An 18,537-nucleotide genomic window follows, 5' to 3' on the forward strand; every position below is an offset into this window, starting at 1 on the left:
GACCTCAGAAGGACTGCAGACCATGGCAGACTTATGTTTTATTTAATGGCTATTTGTGGCTATTAATGACTATTGGTTTTCCTTGTTTTATGAAATTAGAGCGTTTTATGAAAATAGGTTGTCGATGGAGAAAGATTTGCATAGCGAATTCATATTCAAGATTCTTGATGATAGTGTCTCTTTGTTCTCAAGTGGAAAGTTGAAAACAAATTGACCTGTGGGAAAAAAAAAGTCCCCTTTTAGCTGTGGAAGATCTCAAGTGGTTTATATTCATTTTAAAAAGAAGACCGAAGCATGAGCCAAATTATTGCTAAAATCAAAGGTGTGCCCTTAAGGCTGCCTTAAAGGGTTTTCAGTTGAGGAGACATATGCTCATTTTACTGCACACTTAGGCCCATTATCTTTTATTATTTCACATAGCTAAGCAAGAAAAATAACTTCAGGTCAAAGGGGTTCTGCAAAGCTTTACTCCAGCATAGGCATAGACATTATTACAAAGAATTCACCAGGGAATTCCTACAAAATTTGATGGCAATCCATCCAGTAATTGCTGAGATTCACAAAGGAAATGCCACAGTGGAAAGTTAGATAATCAAAGTCAACACCATAATTCCTCCGTGGAAGATAAATGTCTGTACACAATTTTATTGCAGTCCATCCAACATTATTTCTCTCTGGATTACAATAATGAGCTGATTGATCAGCTGATTGATGATGAGTCCTTCTTGAGCCATTCTGCTGCAGGTGTGACTTAATGTGGCACAGCTGGTTTGACAGTATTGTGTTTGGTATTAAAGCTACTTTAAAGGTATTTCCAGTAGATGCCATTTATTATGCTTTTTTAATAGCTTTGTTCATTTACTGTGCTTCCTCTCCTTTTACAAGGTCACTGCTGTATGCTGACTCATTTGCTTTCATTGTAATACCTTCTGTTTTATGGTATGACTCAGACATTGCAGACATTTTCCAGAGGTTTCAGTGAGACTGATTCAGCCCTGCTTTTGCTCTCATCATACACTACCAACTGTAGTACTGTCTGCCTGTTCAGCTCACTGAGGCTGTGCTTAGTCACAGGTTTTCTGAGCCTTTTGTGAGTTTAATGGTTTGAAGTCTGTGATGATGCACATTCCAAAAGTAATCTGGATTTGTTTGTAATGGAAAGCTCAGCTTCTCTACTGACCTAATTTTTGTTTTATAGTTAGTTTTGGCCATGGGAGGGAGTTTACTGCTTATAAAAACCTTAATTTTGCCTTTATGTACATGCTTTAGTTAGACTTACTGTTCCTTAATGATTGCAGTCTATTAGAGAATGCAGCGTTGGAGACAATTCATCGGTGGCCTTCAGTGAGAAACCTTCGGTGAACATTTTATTTTCATCTTTCAGCACTAGACATTAATTTTTTTATCCCCTTTCCCCTCTAATATTTGTAGTAGTTCAAATATGGAGTTGAAAGCTGTATAGTAATTTAAAAGTTATATATAATTACATGTACATTTATTTTTCATAAGTCAGACTCAGAGGTCTTGAAAATTAACAATGAAACGTCATTATTTATGTGTGCCTATCATGCACATGCCAAGGTGTTAATGCAGCGCAACATCGCCTCACTGTTCATTGTTTGTTTACATAATGGCCCACTGTGATGAGGAAATGAAGTTATGAGAAATCAAAACAAAGCCTCTGTGCTCTTTTCCGTCAAATACTTTACTTCCTGACTCACCTAAATACCAGCCCACACAAACAATGAAGCACTTGAGGTTTTTATGGGAGAAATGACCTGTTTCATTGCTGATTACTGCCAACATCAGGTTTGACCTGCAGAACATTGTTTTGTTGATTTAAGGATTTTAGCTGAATGCTTTGAAGGTACATGGAAGCAACCTAATAAAATTAAACGGCATGGAAACAAAAAACAAAGAAGGAAATAAATACTATAGACTGGTTTTATGAATCCTTTAGGGCTGTAAAGCCTTTGTAATACTCTTGTCAATATGCCAAATATTGGGCAACAGATGACAAAACCTGCTTGTCTTGACAGGCAAATCCAAATGAGTGGCAACCTCTTGTGAACTGTAAAATGTGGTGTAAACAACAAGTAGATTTTGAATGAACTTGAACAAAATGCAAAAATCTATCAAATAAATAGTAATGGTAGCGTAAAACAATTAAGACCTTTGTAAAAGAAATGTATAAAATATATGTAAAAATAATTATTATGCTTCCTACATCAATTATTTATATTTATACTTGTTGCTTTCGAATAAAAACAATACATCATTTATTCATACTTATATTTTATTAATGTTCACCACACATATTCAGGGAAACACATGTCAAATATGGATTTGTTACATGAATATCTATTGTACTATAGATATCATTTATTTAAAAATACATGTTATGAGATGACGTTATGCAGACTGGCATGGCACCAATATAAATCTCTTTTTTATATAATAGAGTTTGGCATGTTACTTTTAAAATTAGATATATTAAGACACAGAATCATGGGCACACATCATGTACAGTACAGTGTACTCAAAACCCCAGAGCAGACAAAACAGCGACCCGCCTCGCTCATTTACAGCAAACAGCATGATCTAACCAAAAATGGTTTCCTGACGCAAATCAAGTGCTTGATTTGAAGGATATTAGCCTTGATCAAACTGGCTCCAATGACAGTTATGAGTGTGAAATAACCTAATTTCAGCATTTGTATGAGCATCCATATTAAAGCAAGACCTAAAATAAACTGCAGATGTCGTCTCAAGATGCTATTTGGGTTTAAATGCTGTACTACCTTCATTGTGGATATTTGAATAAAGGAAGCCTGAAGAGGGGAATCAGCTCCATTGAACAACAAATCACTAACCATATTTAACACAGCGTAACAAGGTAATCACTCCTGCTAGGTAAGTGAACCCTGTGTCCCAAATCCATACAAAAGCAAAGTTGTGAGCAGTCTAGTATACTCTAGAAAAACTAAAGGCTGAGAATGAGAGACTTAACAACCTCTCAGACTTGAACATAAAAGTGTGGTCAACAATCTCTTGACTTTTTTCTTTTTATCCTATTCTCAGATGCAATGATTATATATACTGAATTCCTATGTAGTCACAATTGTAGTCACCAGTCTATCAGAAGAAGTCATTGGTTAGGTAAGTAACTATTGTGAATGCATCTACTGCAGTACTGTATTTATTTTTGAGTTATTATGCTCGTTTAGAAACTGTTGTTACAATTTACCTAGCAAACTATGAGGAAAAATATCACTGCAGGATCAAAAGCTTGTATACAAGGTTTGCACCTGACTACAACAATACGAATAAAAGAAGAATACATTTAACAAAGTAGATTTTAACAGTAAAAGAGCTAGCAGTTACACATAAACCAGTCTTTACTAAGAAGATTAAAAAAATTTCATTCTCATAACGATTTTTCAGAAGTTTAATTTGACACTTTTCATCCACAACTTCCTCTGAAAATGATATCTGCCACCTTAGATCTTCACATTCATCTTAAAATTAACCACTTCTTCGCTCTCACAGTGACATGAACCATATGCCACGCTCTAGTAGCAATGTAATGCTACGTCAGTCTATGCTACTTGTAAAGGAAAGCAATTATCCATAAGGTAAGGTAAATTTGAGAATATAAACTGATTCTTAAGCATCAGAACAAATGACTAAAGCTTTTCTTTATCTGTTGCTTTCAGTAAGTAGATTGTATGGACAAGGGGCGCAGTGATGAAGCTTAAGATATCAGGATCATTTGGCTTGTTAGAACTGGACAGAATAGGCAATTCTTCTTAAAGTGTCCTGCAAAACAACTATCTGGATGAAATTACATCGACCCATACAGTACTTATTAGTCGAAATATAGATAAGGTTATCGAGGAAATTATTTTAACACATCTTTGTATGCCGAGTTAGTTTGATGCCAAAATTCTCTGGCAGGATAAAAGTTGTTAACAGCCTCTACTAACAGTTTACCAGGCTGGTGGCTGGTGTTATATTCCAAACCTGGTGTTAAAACAGAGACACAACTAATATGCATGTTAGACCTGCAGTATATCTGTGTATGTTGTTTGGCTGAGAGGAACACCGATGTTGTACATGTGCTCAGGGTTTGTCTGACAGGAAACATTATGCATGGTATGGAGCACGGGACTTCACAAATAAGCATAAGAGGAAGCGGTAAGTGCCAGGCGGATGAGGCTCAACACAGCTTTGTTTTTTTTCAATTGTTTTTTTTCCTTTTTAGCACAGTCAATAGGCTGCATCAGTGCAAGGCATAAAATAAGCAGATCCCTGAGCAGCAACACACAACCAAGAAAAGTGAGAAATGTAAGTCTGTCTCACAATTTTCACATTTGGGAACATGTCTGCTGGCCCTATCCCTCATGATATAAAATGAGTTCTTTAATACAGGACATGACAAGCCAGCTCTATTGTCTAATTAGCTATTAATGACATTTCTGCCACTGTGGAAAGCTCGGCATGGCTAGATTTATGTACCATTAGTGAATGATAATTCTCAAAGCTCTGGAGGACATGCTAATCCACTGCATAATTCATTATCACGCAAGTCTACTTCTTTAGTCAGCTGATCAGTATTCATAAGGTTGGGCATAGTTTTGGGCACTTCAGTACCGCTCAACTGTAGCTACATTGACAAATCATTCATTTTGCATTTGGCTTTAATTTGTTTTCCTTATAATTTCACCCCAATGTTATCAGAAAAAATTAAAAGACGATGCACTAGGTGCATTTCAAGTGAGACATTTTGTTCTAAGCCCATTGTTCTCACCCCTGGTAGTGGTTGCTGCTGTACATTAGTAAAGAATATTTTTTGAATATGTCCAATAAGCCTTTTGTTTCACAGCATACAAGTGTGGAAAAATAACAGTTGTCTTGTCTGTTTGCTCTGATGTCCCTTGGAAAGAGGTAAAGCAATCAATGGTCACATTTCACATTCTAACTATGGTATAAAAACCCAAACCATCAAGACAAATTATCACATATGTAGGCAGCAATGGTAGAAATCAGCATTTGCAGAACAATAAAATATAGAACATATATCTCACATCTAAGTACAAGCCTTTATTTCTACTGAAAAACAACTGAATGCAACTCTGTTATGCTTTCCTTTTAGCTTCATCTGCCCCTATGATAATGTAAGTATGTCATTCTTAAAGTTGCAATACTGTAACACCTTGTTCACATCTTTACACATTGCCAGGCTGGAAGATGTTGTATTTAATGTGCAGCACATTAGCTTGATTTTAGAAGAAATAGCTCTGTTTCCAAAAACCTAATGGACACAGGAGACTAATGACCTCCATACAGCATACCCAAAACCAGCTCAATGATGATTGTTAACATAACTTTCACACAGCTTTTAGTTATTTATGCAGCTTTGCAGAGATTAATGTCTTTACTGAATACATATATTTAAGATTTAAGATTTTTCGGTTGAAAGCTTGTAAATTGCAGTTTGCTTTGCAGTTCTCACAAAGTAACCCTTGTATGCTAGAAACAATGTTGTGATACTTCTCACATTCTGATGTTTAGGGCATCAAAAGAAAACAAACCAAAAAATGGACAAAGCTGTGAACAAGGCGTAATAATGTCTGATAAAATCTTCTTAAAAGATGCAAGAACTGCTTTGTCAGAAGAGGAGGTGCAGAGACACAGTGATGTTCGAGGGTGAGCTCGTGCTCACCCGCCTACTTCCTGTCAAAAAGCTGACACTTCCTCCCAGCAATGCTGTTAGACTCAGCTGCACTAATTATAGCGCCAAGTCCAACTGAGTCTGCAGTATTCTGCCTCAACTGCAAAATTGTGCTTAGGAGTTATGTCCCAGAAGTGTTAAGGCTTTTGAAATCTCAATACCAGACATTTTTCTAAGTACTAATGAGCTATACCAATGTATAGCTCATTACAAGTATAACAAGATGAATGATTAGATGCAAGAGCAGTATTAAAGGTTTACACATTCACAAATAAGCACAATCAATCAATTTCAAAATAAGTAGATAAATGGTAGAAAGAAGTGGCCTGGTATTGGTGTTTTTTGCCAAACTTATAAGATATGTTTATCTTTATTTGTCAGAGAGGAAAGGTTCGCAAAGCACTTTATGGTTGAATTACGTTTAAACTTGCAAAACATGTGAGTTCATGGACACTAACTCCTAATCACTTTATTTTAAATGGCATTGTATCCGTCTTCTATTTTTGATCTGATTAAGATAGCTAAAGCTGCGGCTATTTTGTTTTATTCTAAAAAATATAGAATAAACCCCGTATTCACTGATATTTTCTGGACCCTCTCTAAAAACCGAAATAGAAAACGGCAAATTGCCGCTGTACAACGCAACTGTGCACTTTAATGCTCTGCGAACCTCATCTCTGAGCAATGGCTCCTTGTCTTTCCTGTCATTGGGAGCCAGTAAGGATAAGGAGTTAGCATTAGTTTTAGCTGCAGTTAATGAAGCCACAGGGTAGCCATGGCGAGCAGGAGTGATGGCCCCAAGGTGAAGGCAAGGGAGGCAGCCAGAAGCCTCCCATCGTTTACCAGCCTGAAGGAAATGACCTCCACCTTGAATCCGTCTTCGGTAGCCATGCAGCGAAAGACACCTTCCTTTAGGGGTGTGTCAACAACTGGCCCCAGGACACAGAAGTCTCCAGAAAAAATGCAGGGGTAGTTCTTAATGCAGTTGTCCTTTTCCCAGCGATAAGTGGCATGGAAGGAGTGCACAGGGCAAGGGAGAAAGACTGATGTGTTAGACTGCACGAATACTTCTCTAGGGGAAGTTCGACGCAGCTTCAGAGCTGTCAAGGAAGAGAGATAAGGAATTTTATACCTGAAATTCACAATTTAACATTACAGCTGTAAATGCTGAGTGAAGATCTCTCCGTGGACACCTGGTAATCGAACCCACGTAACGCTTTTTCATCTTTCATATTTCCAGCTCTGAACCTTTAGCATTGTTTTATAAATTGTTGCTGAGGCAGAATAAAAAAGCAACAACAGTAAAAAAAAATCTGACAATTGTCAAATGTTCAGGCACCCAAAAATCTGAAGTCTGCATATTCATTATGCCTCCTGTTTGTTTATAATTATTTAAAATCAAGTGCAAATTTGATTGGGAACATTTACACAGCACAATATTATTATAATTTAGGAGCCCAAGGCTAATTCTATATTATTTCCTGTCTCTTCAAGTATTCAAAATGGACCCACAGATCATTTTTGGGCTGAGGCCTCTGGTGAGTTCATCTAATAATAACTTTGCAAAAGTTCAGTTACAGTAAGCAGAATAAAATGCGACTGGTTCAACAGAAGTAAAAACCAAAAGATCTTGAAATACACATCATATTCAAGACCAATAAGTACTGGAAAATACCAAATATAGAACTCACATTACTCACATAACATCATCCAGCTTCTGGTGGTTATCAGATTTCAATATTCACTATTTTCTAATTTTTTCTTGTTGACTTGTATAATTCCATATTCAATATTTCTTACTGTTTTCCACTACACAATTCACAGTTAAAACAATTATAATGTAACCAACGGTCCAAGAAGTCACTGAAAATGATAACAAACCCCCTCATCTGAATTTTTCAACCTACTCATAAAGATGAAGGAAGCAAGGCTGCTTTGTCTTAAGACCAGAAACTAGATCTGCATTTTGAATATTATCACTGTAAACAGCATGCCCTTTGAGGCGAGAAAGCCTGCCAGGCAGTAGCGTGCTATGAGATTTGGCACTGGTTTGCATTACTGCTGTTTCTTGGATTAATCCTGATATGAGTTTAAAGGCGTTTGCTTCTCATAATCTTTGTATACTGTTTTTCAAGAAAATAGATCAACCTCTTACTGTGTTTATAGGAAGGTCATTTGACACCAGTGGCACAACTTGGAATAAATGCAATGCTAAGGTCAGATCACTTGAGTAGATCGCTTTCTCTTGAGAGACTACAAACTGCAATCATTTTATGAGGTCATAACTGGATTTGAACTCTGAAACAGGGCAAGCTATAATATGCTAAAAAAAAATCTCTCCCTTTGGGTTTTTGGAATCTGCTCAATTATATGATAATCATCTTTTTTACTGTAGCTGCTCAGAAAGGTTCCTATTTTGGTTTAATTAAGATGGAGAGAAAGTGGGAGAAAGTTGATAAAGGCTCACCAGCAGCTTCCTCGCAAACTGAGGAGTTTGAATCGTCCAAATTCTGAATGATTCCCCTGTTGGAAAATAAGACAGAGGACAAATTTCTTATTAGTGCCACAAATGGTTTATGAGCCACTGCATTGTTAAAAATTAAAACATGCAGACAAATGACTCCAAAATGTGGCAGAGAAAGGACAAAGGAGTTAAAGGTTTAAAACTCTAAACAATTAACTTGTAATTTTTTTTCTAACTGAAAATAAACAACATGTATTAAACCAAGTGAAAACTTATTAATCATGTCAAACAGTGGAAGTAGCAGTAGCATGTCATGCCCCCCCCCCCCAAAGAAAAGAAACTAAAGCTACTTTGTATTTGCAGCCATTTTTACTGTCAATCAAAATATATGAAATGTAATTTTTCTGCTGGAATTGATGCTGTGTTGTTAAGATTGCTAATGAAAGCCTGTTGTCTGCTCAAATAAAAACCAACAATAGCAGTAACATCACATCTAATCATACCCAGTTGAGGAATTGTACGCGGGTGGGATGGCGACGCACTTCCTCCTGGACTTGTCCCAGCCACAGTATGGATCCCGGGAAAGGATGCACTCTCTGCAGGTGTCACCATAGCGACTGCAGTCAGCCAGAGGCAGTCGCTGGACCTCCATCGCTGTAGCAACATACAGGTGTCCCTTTGGAGGATGATGCAATATAGTAGCATCAATATTAAAGCCATAAATAGCAGACAGAGCTATCTTTATACTTAAACCACTGCAAGTAGTCATCTTGATTGACAATGAAACTAATACCCAAATTAACATAATTTCATGGGACAAACTAAGGACAAATGACTATTTAATATTAACAATTTAAGCCTCAATTATATCAAATTACAATAAGAAAGCAAATAGAGAATGTATTTGTAGATTAATTATGCTTAGAAAATGAAAAAAAAGGCAATTGACATGTGGGAAACTTATTCAGGGAACAATTTTAAATGAACTATTCCTCCTTGTTATTATTATAGCTCTTGTTGCATAATATCCACCCAAAAAAATCCCCCATGGAAATAAAAATGCTGATGGTGGGAAGATGTCCTTGCTATCTCTAGAAGTTTTCTGCACTGCATAGCCGATGAGGTGGCACATATATATAAATGTATTCCAGTGCGTCTTTAATCATCTTGAAGAAAAGGATGATTAATTTGTTCAGCATGTATTGTATTATATATATTGTTCAAGCTACATTACATACATTACATACACAATAAAAAAAGGATTGTGAGCTGCACAAAGCTTATATAATAATATAATATCCCAAATCTCTCAGTGTAATACACTCATTGACCACTTCAGTAGATACATCTATTCAACAGATTCTTAATTCAAATATCTAATTAGCCAATCACAATGGTGCCACTCCTGCCAGCTTAGAATAGAAAACTGAGGGTACATTTCACATGGACTCGCCAGAATTGGTCAATAGAAGATTGGAAAAAAATTACCTAGTCTGACGAGTCTCAATTTCTTCTGCAACATTTAAAAAGTAGGCTCATAATTTGGCATAAACTTTATGAAAGCATGTTTCCACCCTGGCTTGTAAAAATGGTCCCTGCTGGTTGGGGTTTAATGGTGTGTTGGATATTTCCTTTGCACACGTTGAGTACCTTAGTACTAACTGTATTGTTTGAATGCCACAGGCTACATGTTTATTGTTGCTGACTATGTTCATCCCTGTATGATCATAGCGTACCCATCGTCCGATGGCCATATCCAGAAGGATAATGCACAATTTTAAAAAGTTAAAAAAGTGGTTTATTGAACATGACCATGAGTTCACTGTATTCAAATGGACTCCAAAGTCACCAGATCTCAATTCAGTACAGGACATTTGCAGCTGACAAATCTGCAGCAGCTGTGTGATCATGTCAATATGGACCAAAATCTTTGAAGAATATTTTCAGTTACTTGTTGATCAAGCTAGTTCTGAAGGCAAACAGGATGCCCCGCCCACTACTCATGATGTGTAAAGTATTCACATTTACCATGATTCTCTGAAAAAAACAAACAAACAAACAAAAACCCTTAAATGCAATTTCAAAGAGAAACTAGATCAATCTTAATATACTGGGGACTGTAAATCATGTAATTTCTAAATTACTACTAGAGAGGTGTACCTAATGAAGTAGCTTGTATGCTGTGGCAAGGATAACCAGCTCTAGTACAATTAATTTTCTTTAAATGTTTCACAGGCTGTGGCCGTTCCTAGCATAGCCCAAGCCCTAATGCATATTTATAATGACAAATGTAGCTAAAATCACATTCTACCACACAAATCAGCATAATTACTCATACCTTTTGGGTATCAATAGCCATGTTTAGAACAGGGCCTTCATTGTGAAACAGAGAGTATTGAGATATGATGAAGACATCCTCACTGGTATGAAGAACTTTGAGAATTTTGCCTTGTTCTGTATAAGACAAAGGAGAAAAGAGGAAACGATTACATATGAAAAAGCCACACATTCTTTGTGGTATTTTCTTTTTCAATTTCTTTGTTAAAACTGAGTTCCAGCCCCTGTTATGCTTCTGTTGAGGTTTTATGACAGATAGGTGGTCCAAATACAAAATGGCAGATAAGAATTTCAGCTCAAAAATAGCTTTTCTTTAGTTGAACTGTGCAAAATGATTACCTGGAAAAATAACGTAATACAGGAAGTCATGTTACCAATGGTGATGTAACCTTAAATGTCTGAGTTCTATGGGCAGCAGGGGAAATCAACCCAGAGGTTTGGATTCTGAATGAATTTTGGATCGGTTTCATAACTTAGGCACTTTGTTTTGTTCTTGATAAAAATGTCACAGCTTTCAGTAACCGAGAACATTTAGTATCCCCTCTGGATACTAAATGTTCAAAAGCAAAGGATGCAGTTTCGCATTAAAAGTAAAAGTTTCTTGCAAACTGAGCTGAAACATTTTGGCCATAACACAGACTTATGGTAAATCTCAATTTATTGCCCCGGGTTTGCACATCAGGTTCCAAATGGTCTGTCCTTATTAATTAAACACATTACATCAACATGCATCAGTAGAACACAATGCCATTTGGCATTAATAAGGTCAACATTTTGTTTGAAGACTTGCATTATTTCAACTTTATTCTTACATATCTCATCATGCATATCTCATCCTCTATGAAACTACCACTCAGCAATCCTCATGCCAGATAGTATTCCAACATCAAAAAGAACATGGATTAAAAACAGCCAGTGGCTGTTGGAAGATTAATCCTCCAATATAAAATAATAACTACTGCAAGTTTAATGAGTTCAAGAATGAGACAAGAAGTCATACTTTTAAGCAACTTTCAAATTTGAGCTTTTAGTGTGAAAATGCTTCTGCAAGCCTCGATTTATTATTGTTCTATTACTATGAGCCACCGAATTTGCTGCAAAACAACTTACTTCTACTAAACATCTGTTTTTCTCATTACTGCTGCGTACAATAACACAGAGCTCGAGTGAAAATGCACTGAATGTGTTTTTTGTATTTCATTAACTGTATCCTTGCTACTAACTGTTAGCTGCTCTCTCTTCTTTTGGATTGTCTGCATTTGTGTTTCCAACATGGAAAGGGGATTTTTATTGCTGCACAAATGAGCAAAGTCATGTTCACAGCACATCGTCCATGTAAATACTTGATCCAACTGTCACTTAGAGCGAAGGAAGTAAGCCCTATTTGGAGGATTTAGTACACCATTCTTTAGCTTTGCTAATTTATGTTGGTTAATAATGTTGCTTTGCATTCAGCTTGAGTTTGAAAACTTACAAGTCACTATTCTAGCTTTGAGCCACTTTGATTTGTACAATCAGGTTACACTACTAAACAGCCAAGTTTTTCATAATCTCTTCTGCATATTTTCCTTGTTTTTAGTTCTTTTTTTGCTGCAAACTGTTTCATAAAAATTGAAATGTAAATGTTCTACCCTCAGTGCAGTACATGCACTTCGATGGGCCTTTGTTGATGCCAGAAAACAAAACAGTTCAAACTTGTTTTATTCTTTTGTTGCATCTTTTTTTCCTCTCTCAATGTTTTTTCTCCCTACTGTGAAAATGTGATTACTGTGATACCTTGTTTTTTTTCCTCACATCCTCATTTCCTGAATGCTCCTTCTGTGAGGCTCTTTCTCATTTATAATTAGACAGGCAGGTTCTTGCTGCCGCTTGGACTTCCTTTGTCCTCAAACTGCCTCGTCTCTTTTTCATAAACTTCAAATCTTTTATCCCCTGTTGTCAAAGATAACATTCCATATTTTATCTAATTTATTCTCATGTGGTTCTTTAATCCTGTCAAATGCTATTTTCAGCTCCTTTATCTAAACAGTGTATATCAGCACAAAGACAGCCGCAAGATATTCTGAGGGGGGAAAGGGTGACAGTGCTGAACTCAGTGGCATCTGCTGAGAAAATCAGTTTTTTTCTTGTTATATTTAGCTTTTTCAGATGAGGTTTGCTGACACATCATACTCATTTACTGTAAATTCTTATCCCAGTACCCTTTTAAAACTTTGCAGTTATGTGCACCTATTATATAAAAGCTTTCCAGGTATGATAACGATAATTAAAATGGGCCTGTTTTTGGTAACAAGATTGAACTCTCTTCTCTCTAAGTTACAATACATTCAGTACATTCACTTCCCCAGATTGTTTTTCTAGTCAGATAGCTCATTGGTCTGTGTCTTACCTTTAAGTTACTGACACATCGTGTGCCACTGTCTTAACAGAAAATAACATAAAGTCATCTTGAAACAGATGACATTTCTTCCATCCCTCAAGGGAGATTTCTGCTATATCACCTCGATGACTGAAATGGTCCAGGCAGTTCTGCATCTTGTAGTGTTCACTATGTCACTGAGGTAAAGCAGGAAAACAAATCTTTCACTACTGTCCTTTATCTTTGCTCCATTTCAAGTAGTCCCCTGTAACAAAGGCTAAATGCTCCACTTTTCCCACTGCCTCTCAAAGGTTGCGATCTATTTTTCCTTTGTTGCTTTTTTGGGCTATTGAACTTCAGGGGCCAATTGCAGCTCACTTTTCCTTCTCTCCCCTTTGTATACATGAATAACACTGAGTCTATATGTCTTTATAGATATCAGAATATCTCAGGAATGTTTTTCATATTGAAGAAACCTCTACGGTTTTTAGGCAGGATAAAACAAAGAGAGTTCTTTGTGAACAAATGATTCTTGGGGTAGTAAATAGGAATCTATCACATCCATCATAAGCTTCCCTTGCCATAACTACAGTCTTTCTTAAACATTAACATCTTTGAATTCCCTCATTTAAAACTCATCCAAAACTGCTAACTTTTATTGTCTGCTTACATGAGCAGAAAAGGTACAGAGAGAATACTTTAAAACACTGGGCTTGGAGAGTGAAACCCGTGTTCATTCATCATTTTTCTGAATCAATTATGCAATTCGGGCAGCATGGTGGACCAGTAGTTGTTGCCTCACAGCAAGAACGTCCTGGGTTCAAAACCACCAACTCTCCACGTCTTTTTGGATTAATTGGTGATTCTAAATTCCCAATAGGTGTGAATATGAGTGTGAATGGTCGGGAATGATCTATCTCTCTGTGTTAGCCCTGTGACAGACTGGCAACCTGTTTAGGATGTATCCTACCTTTCGCCCTATTGGAGCTGGAATAGTTTTCAGCCCTCTTTTCCACCCTGAATTGGATAAGTGGAAGTGTCCATCACAGAGAGAGAGAGAGAGACAACCATTCATTCTCACATTCACACCTTCAGCTAATTTAGAATCACCAATTAACCTTACATGTATGTCTGTGGATTATGGGAGGAAGCTGGAGTACCTAGAGAGAACCCAGAAAGGCACAGGGAGAACATCGAACTCTGCACAGAAAGATCCCAGCTGGCAGCTTAGTTTGAACTGTGAACTTTCCTGCTGTGAGGTGACAGTGATAACTGTCCCAGTGTGTCTTAAAACAGTGCTATTGAATCTTACAGTGGATTCGACAGAATTTCTTTGTGTCAGTTTTCACATTTAAACTCTGGCCTTAATGTGTTTCCTTCTAAGGTGTTAGTGTTCATGCCTTTATTAGTTTCTTTTGCCTTGTTTTCGGTTCAGAGTGTTAGTTTTCTATCATGTTTTGTTTTAGTTCCGCTTCCTACATTTCTCTGTCTGACTTCGTGTCTATTTTCATATTGATTGAGTATTTTGTTCTTCTGTGTCTTAGATTAAGTTACAATTTTTGGTTTAGTAAACAGCTTTTGCTTGACTCCTCCGCATTCTGCATTCTGGGTCTACTGTTTTACTCTCCACACAGCTATGTTGAGACAGTTTTTCTGCTGAAGGGGTTATTTGATCTCTCCTTTTACGCCTGATGCCTCAGCAACTTTCAAAGAGTCAGTTTCCCGCCACCTTAGCTTTGTTTCAATCAGATTGGGATCAGGCTGCAGCTGCCCTTGGCCAAGACTTTGACTTTTATCTTAAATGCAGCCCTGGCTCTTGGTTTCTTCTCTACATGTAGCTAAGACTGTGAGATACATTTTTTAAAAAGATTATTCCATCAATTAGGTTACTACTAAAACAGCATCCAAATCCACACACAGGAGCTAGAGACAACATTTTGTCTATTCCAAGTAATTTTCGTCCTTGTGAAAACCCAGCACCTACTGTACATTATCAAACTCAACCCCTGGCTGAGATTTGGGTACATTATCTATACCACTCTAGCACTACAATGACTCTGCTGTATGAAAGCAGTTTTGCAGCAGCTTGCAGAAAATATCCTGTTACAGTTATTGAAGTAGCCAGTTATTATATGCATAAATTTTGTTGAAATATTTGTTGGCTAGAGATCAAAAGACTAAGAAACTCACTCTGTCAAAAACTGTTGTGTTTTGTCAGTTTATATCTTATAGTGTAGTCCCACTGAGACTAGTTAGATGGGTTTAAAAAGCAAAATATACAGTGCACTATTTAGCTAATTAGGAGTTGGGCGTCAGCTTGTTCTAGGTCAACATGTTAAAGGGAGTTCAATTAGCCTTCAAATACATCACTTTGGCAAAGAGCTGTGACTAGAATAAACAAGAGGTTGGTGCAGAAATTAGATGAGAGGAAGTTGAGTAAGTGATGTTTTCCACTTCCATAGAAACTGCCATCAAATTGGTGTTTTGCATAACAGCAACAAGAGTCTTGTCGTTCTACTTGAGCCTTTAAGTGTGAGTGGGAGTGCTAAATCCCTCCCTCTCTTCACTTTAATTCCCATGGTCTTTTAAACCCTAATTTTTGTTTCTGACCTATTGCCAACAACCTAACTGGTTGTTATTTTGTTGCTGTTGTTGCAATGTTTTCTTTTGATTGCTTCTGTACAATTTCTCTTTGTATAATTAAAAAAAACAAAAAACAACAACTTTTCATCAGACGATCCTTTTTCTAAATACTTTAGCATATGTCCGTGAAGGTTCTCAGTCATGTCATTTTAGATTGAATCAAAGTGGTTGTTTGGTCTGCTTTGGACTTGGAATTGCAGCATTCTTATCAAACTAAACGAATTTGTCCAAACAACAGCAAATACAACATGACAGATTTAAAGCAAACTAACAAAGTGTACAACAAAGTGTAAATGCCAGCTTCAGCTGGTCTTCCGCTCACTCCTTACTGGGAGTAATTATATTGAACATTGCAGCACTCGTGGTGTTTTTTGTCCTGCCTACTAATTATTGCTTTGCTTTTCTTTTTGTTTTTTAAGCTCAGCTTTGTAAGATATTTTTAATTTAAATGATTTTTTCATTTAAGAAGAACTTTGCACATAATTAAATTAAAGCAAGGTAAATGAGGCAGAATAAGTTAAATAAGACTTACCAGGGTTTTTACCAAGAAAGACTAATGTCTGAAGAAAATGCCTCTCTATGATTCCATTGTCTGTGGTTTCGAGGTGGACATGCGCTCATCACTTGTGCCCCTTTTATTAAATTAAGACTGTAACAATGCAACTACCCAACTATGCATGAGCTGCCTGTCTTCTTCACTCACTAAAGACTGAATTATTTTAAGAAGGCAGCTTCTCACCATCATTTACACAGATACAATAGCATGTATGAAATAATTTATGCAGACTGATGAGCTTGACGGGTTACACAGAATGAATATTTATACCCAGCACTCTGAGGTGGAGGTGATGCAATATTAAACAGAAGGGAAAATGAACGCTCTTAAACGACAATTCAGAAGTGATCACAAAGGGAATCTGAAAATTGTAAAAGCTGAACTGTAACATATAACCTGTGTTGTAATGGATAACACATGCTCTGTTCTGCATGCCAATTACTGTCCCTGAAAGTAAAAACAAGAAACAGGAAATATTTTGTCAGTAGGAAACAGCAGTACAATGTGTTCCCACAGCCTCAGATACCAGTGTGACTCAAACTGCTCTACTTTCTTTTTAGGCCACCATAGAGACCCATTGCTGCTCATAGCTCACCATCCTTTCCCTCCTATTACTGGCACAGTTTGTAGAGCTCATAGTGAGAGGACATCAATCTGCCTTTTTTAATACCACCAGAAAAGCTTTATGAATGAAAAGCACATATACACTGCAGCAGTCACAATTTGCACTTTGAAAGATGACACTCGCTTATCTTTGGTGAACTTGAGTGGTGAGACACTCATGCACACACGAGCATATGACTTGTGATGGTTGCCATAGTGATCTCCCTTAGGCACAACACAATTTTTCCAGTAACTGCTATGGGCAGCAGCAGCTCAGAATTGCTGCTTTGATCAAATAGAAATAGTCTTGTGAAGGCTATGGATTGTTTGACTAGATTTTGAGAAGAAAATATTTTGACAGTTTGTCAGTTTTTCACATTTAATATTCACAGCTTGTATTGAGAATTTAAGAATATCTTAGCGGTAATTTTTTTAAAATCATATTTTAGTCTGTGTTTGTTTTTCGTTTCTAATCTAGTGTTGCATGTTGAACCGGGACAGTAGAGAGTGGCTAATATGCAAATGCTGCTCATCAGAAGCAGTATTTGAAGTGAAGCGCAGAATATTATATTGTAAAGAAAAACAATTCTTAAGGAAAGGACTGCAGAGGTAAATGTAAATACTACTGATGTGGGGACAGTGCAGCTAAAGAACAGAAAATAGCTACTCATTAGTTGCTTTCAGATGGCTAACAAAACCCTTTAGCATGACAAGAGACATTGTAAGCTAACAACACACATAACAACACACAAGCACATATGCTTGTACATAAACACACACTCAGACACACACCTGTTCCAAGGTAAAGAACGCTGTAGTGTTCATCGTTAACTGCCCGTACGATGTCCGCCACTGTATGTGTGATTTGGTCATCTGAGGGCAGGTCAAGTGGAGCCACACCAACAGGCCGGATCACATCCTCAATTTCTGGGTGGTATCTCATCACCCCAAGAGTTTTCACATTGTTTTGATTCTCCGCTGCTCCGGGGGTTTTGCGGAGACACTAAGGGAAAAAGTGACGAACTCTATTCCGATGGACTCCAAATAATTTATTTTGTATTGAGTCATTCCTTTATAAATATCATATAAAGGAATATTTAAAATTTAAAAACATGAATTAACTCATTACATTTTTTGCACTGGGCTTTAATTAAAAAAATAGCAGGATTGATGGTTGTTAGGTTTTACTTACAGTCCCAGGGCGTGTGCCAGTGAGTTGACCGCTGTAGCCCTTCAGCTTAGATGTGGAGAAGGCCTGGTCAGTATCTTCAATGGAGTAGGCACAGATCACTGTTCTGCCCCTGAACAAAAGCAAGGAAGGAGTAATTACAACCATAATAAAGGCATGGAAAATGGCTTTTAAGTAGAAGACAAGAAGTTTGAGTCTGTGTCTGAGGTCAATGTATTATAGATACAACATTTCAAGTAATTATATTAATTGTACAAAGACTTACAATTGCTACAGTTTATGTTTTCCGACTTTTCTCCTTTGTCTATGTCTATCCACATTCACTGAATTTGATAATATTTGTCACTACCACATAGTCAGTAACTGCTCCCCTATAATACCTTCCAACTCTAACTCTTTTGTTTTAAATATTGCTGTAAGTGAGCTTTAATCACGGCTATACAAATATACACACATTCAGCGCAGACTTGGGTTGAGCTTAAACTTAAGTTTGTGTTTGTTACCAAATTATTGTGTTGATGTTGTAATTAAACCTGGAACAAAAGAGGGTATTTGTGTTTGCACCTAGCTCATGGCTGTACAGGGAGTGCATAATTATTAGGCAAGTTGTATTTTTGAGGAATAATTTTATTATTGAACAACAACCATGTTC

General features: G+C 36.9%; 1 protein-coding gene across 1 annotated transcript in view; it reads right to left on the bottom strand.

Annotated features, from left to right (window-relative positions):
* Nucleotides 1-2,289: 2,289 nt before the first annotated feature.
* LOC102197406 (semaphorin-7A) overlaps nucleotides 2,290-18,537 on the bottom strand; it is a 41,616-nt gene continuing 25,368 nt past the window's right edge. Inside the window, exons 9-14 of the mRNA XM_005739194.1 lie at nucleotides 17,889-17,997; nucleotides 17,489-17,699; nucleotides 10,537-10,652; nucleotides 8,702-8,874; nucleotides 8,202-8,257; nucleotides 2,290-6,834 (exon numbers count right to left, since the gene is read on the bottom strand). Coding sequence (XP_005739251.1) covers nucleotides 6,488-6,834; nucleotides 8,202-8,257; nucleotides 8,702-8,874; nucleotides 10,537-10,652; nucleotides 17,489-17,699; nucleotides 17,889-17,997 — 1,012 coding nt within the window. The 3' untranslated portion in view covers nucleotides 2,290-6,487. The remainder of the gene's footprint in view (nucleotides 6,835-8,201; nucleotides 8,258-8,701; nucleotides 8,875-10,536; nucleotides 10,653-17,488; nucleotides 17,700-17,888; nucleotides 17,998-18,537) is intronic.

This window comes from Pundamilia nyererei, unplaced genomic scaffold (assembly GCF_000239375.1).
Source record: "Pundamilia nyererei isolate P.nyererei 1_Seehausen unplaced genomic scaffold, PunNye1.0 scaffold00090, whole genome shotgun sequence".
Taxonomy (NCBI): Eukaryota; Metazoa; Chordata; class Actinopteri; order Cichliformes; family Cichlidae; genus Pundamilia; species Pundamilia nyererei.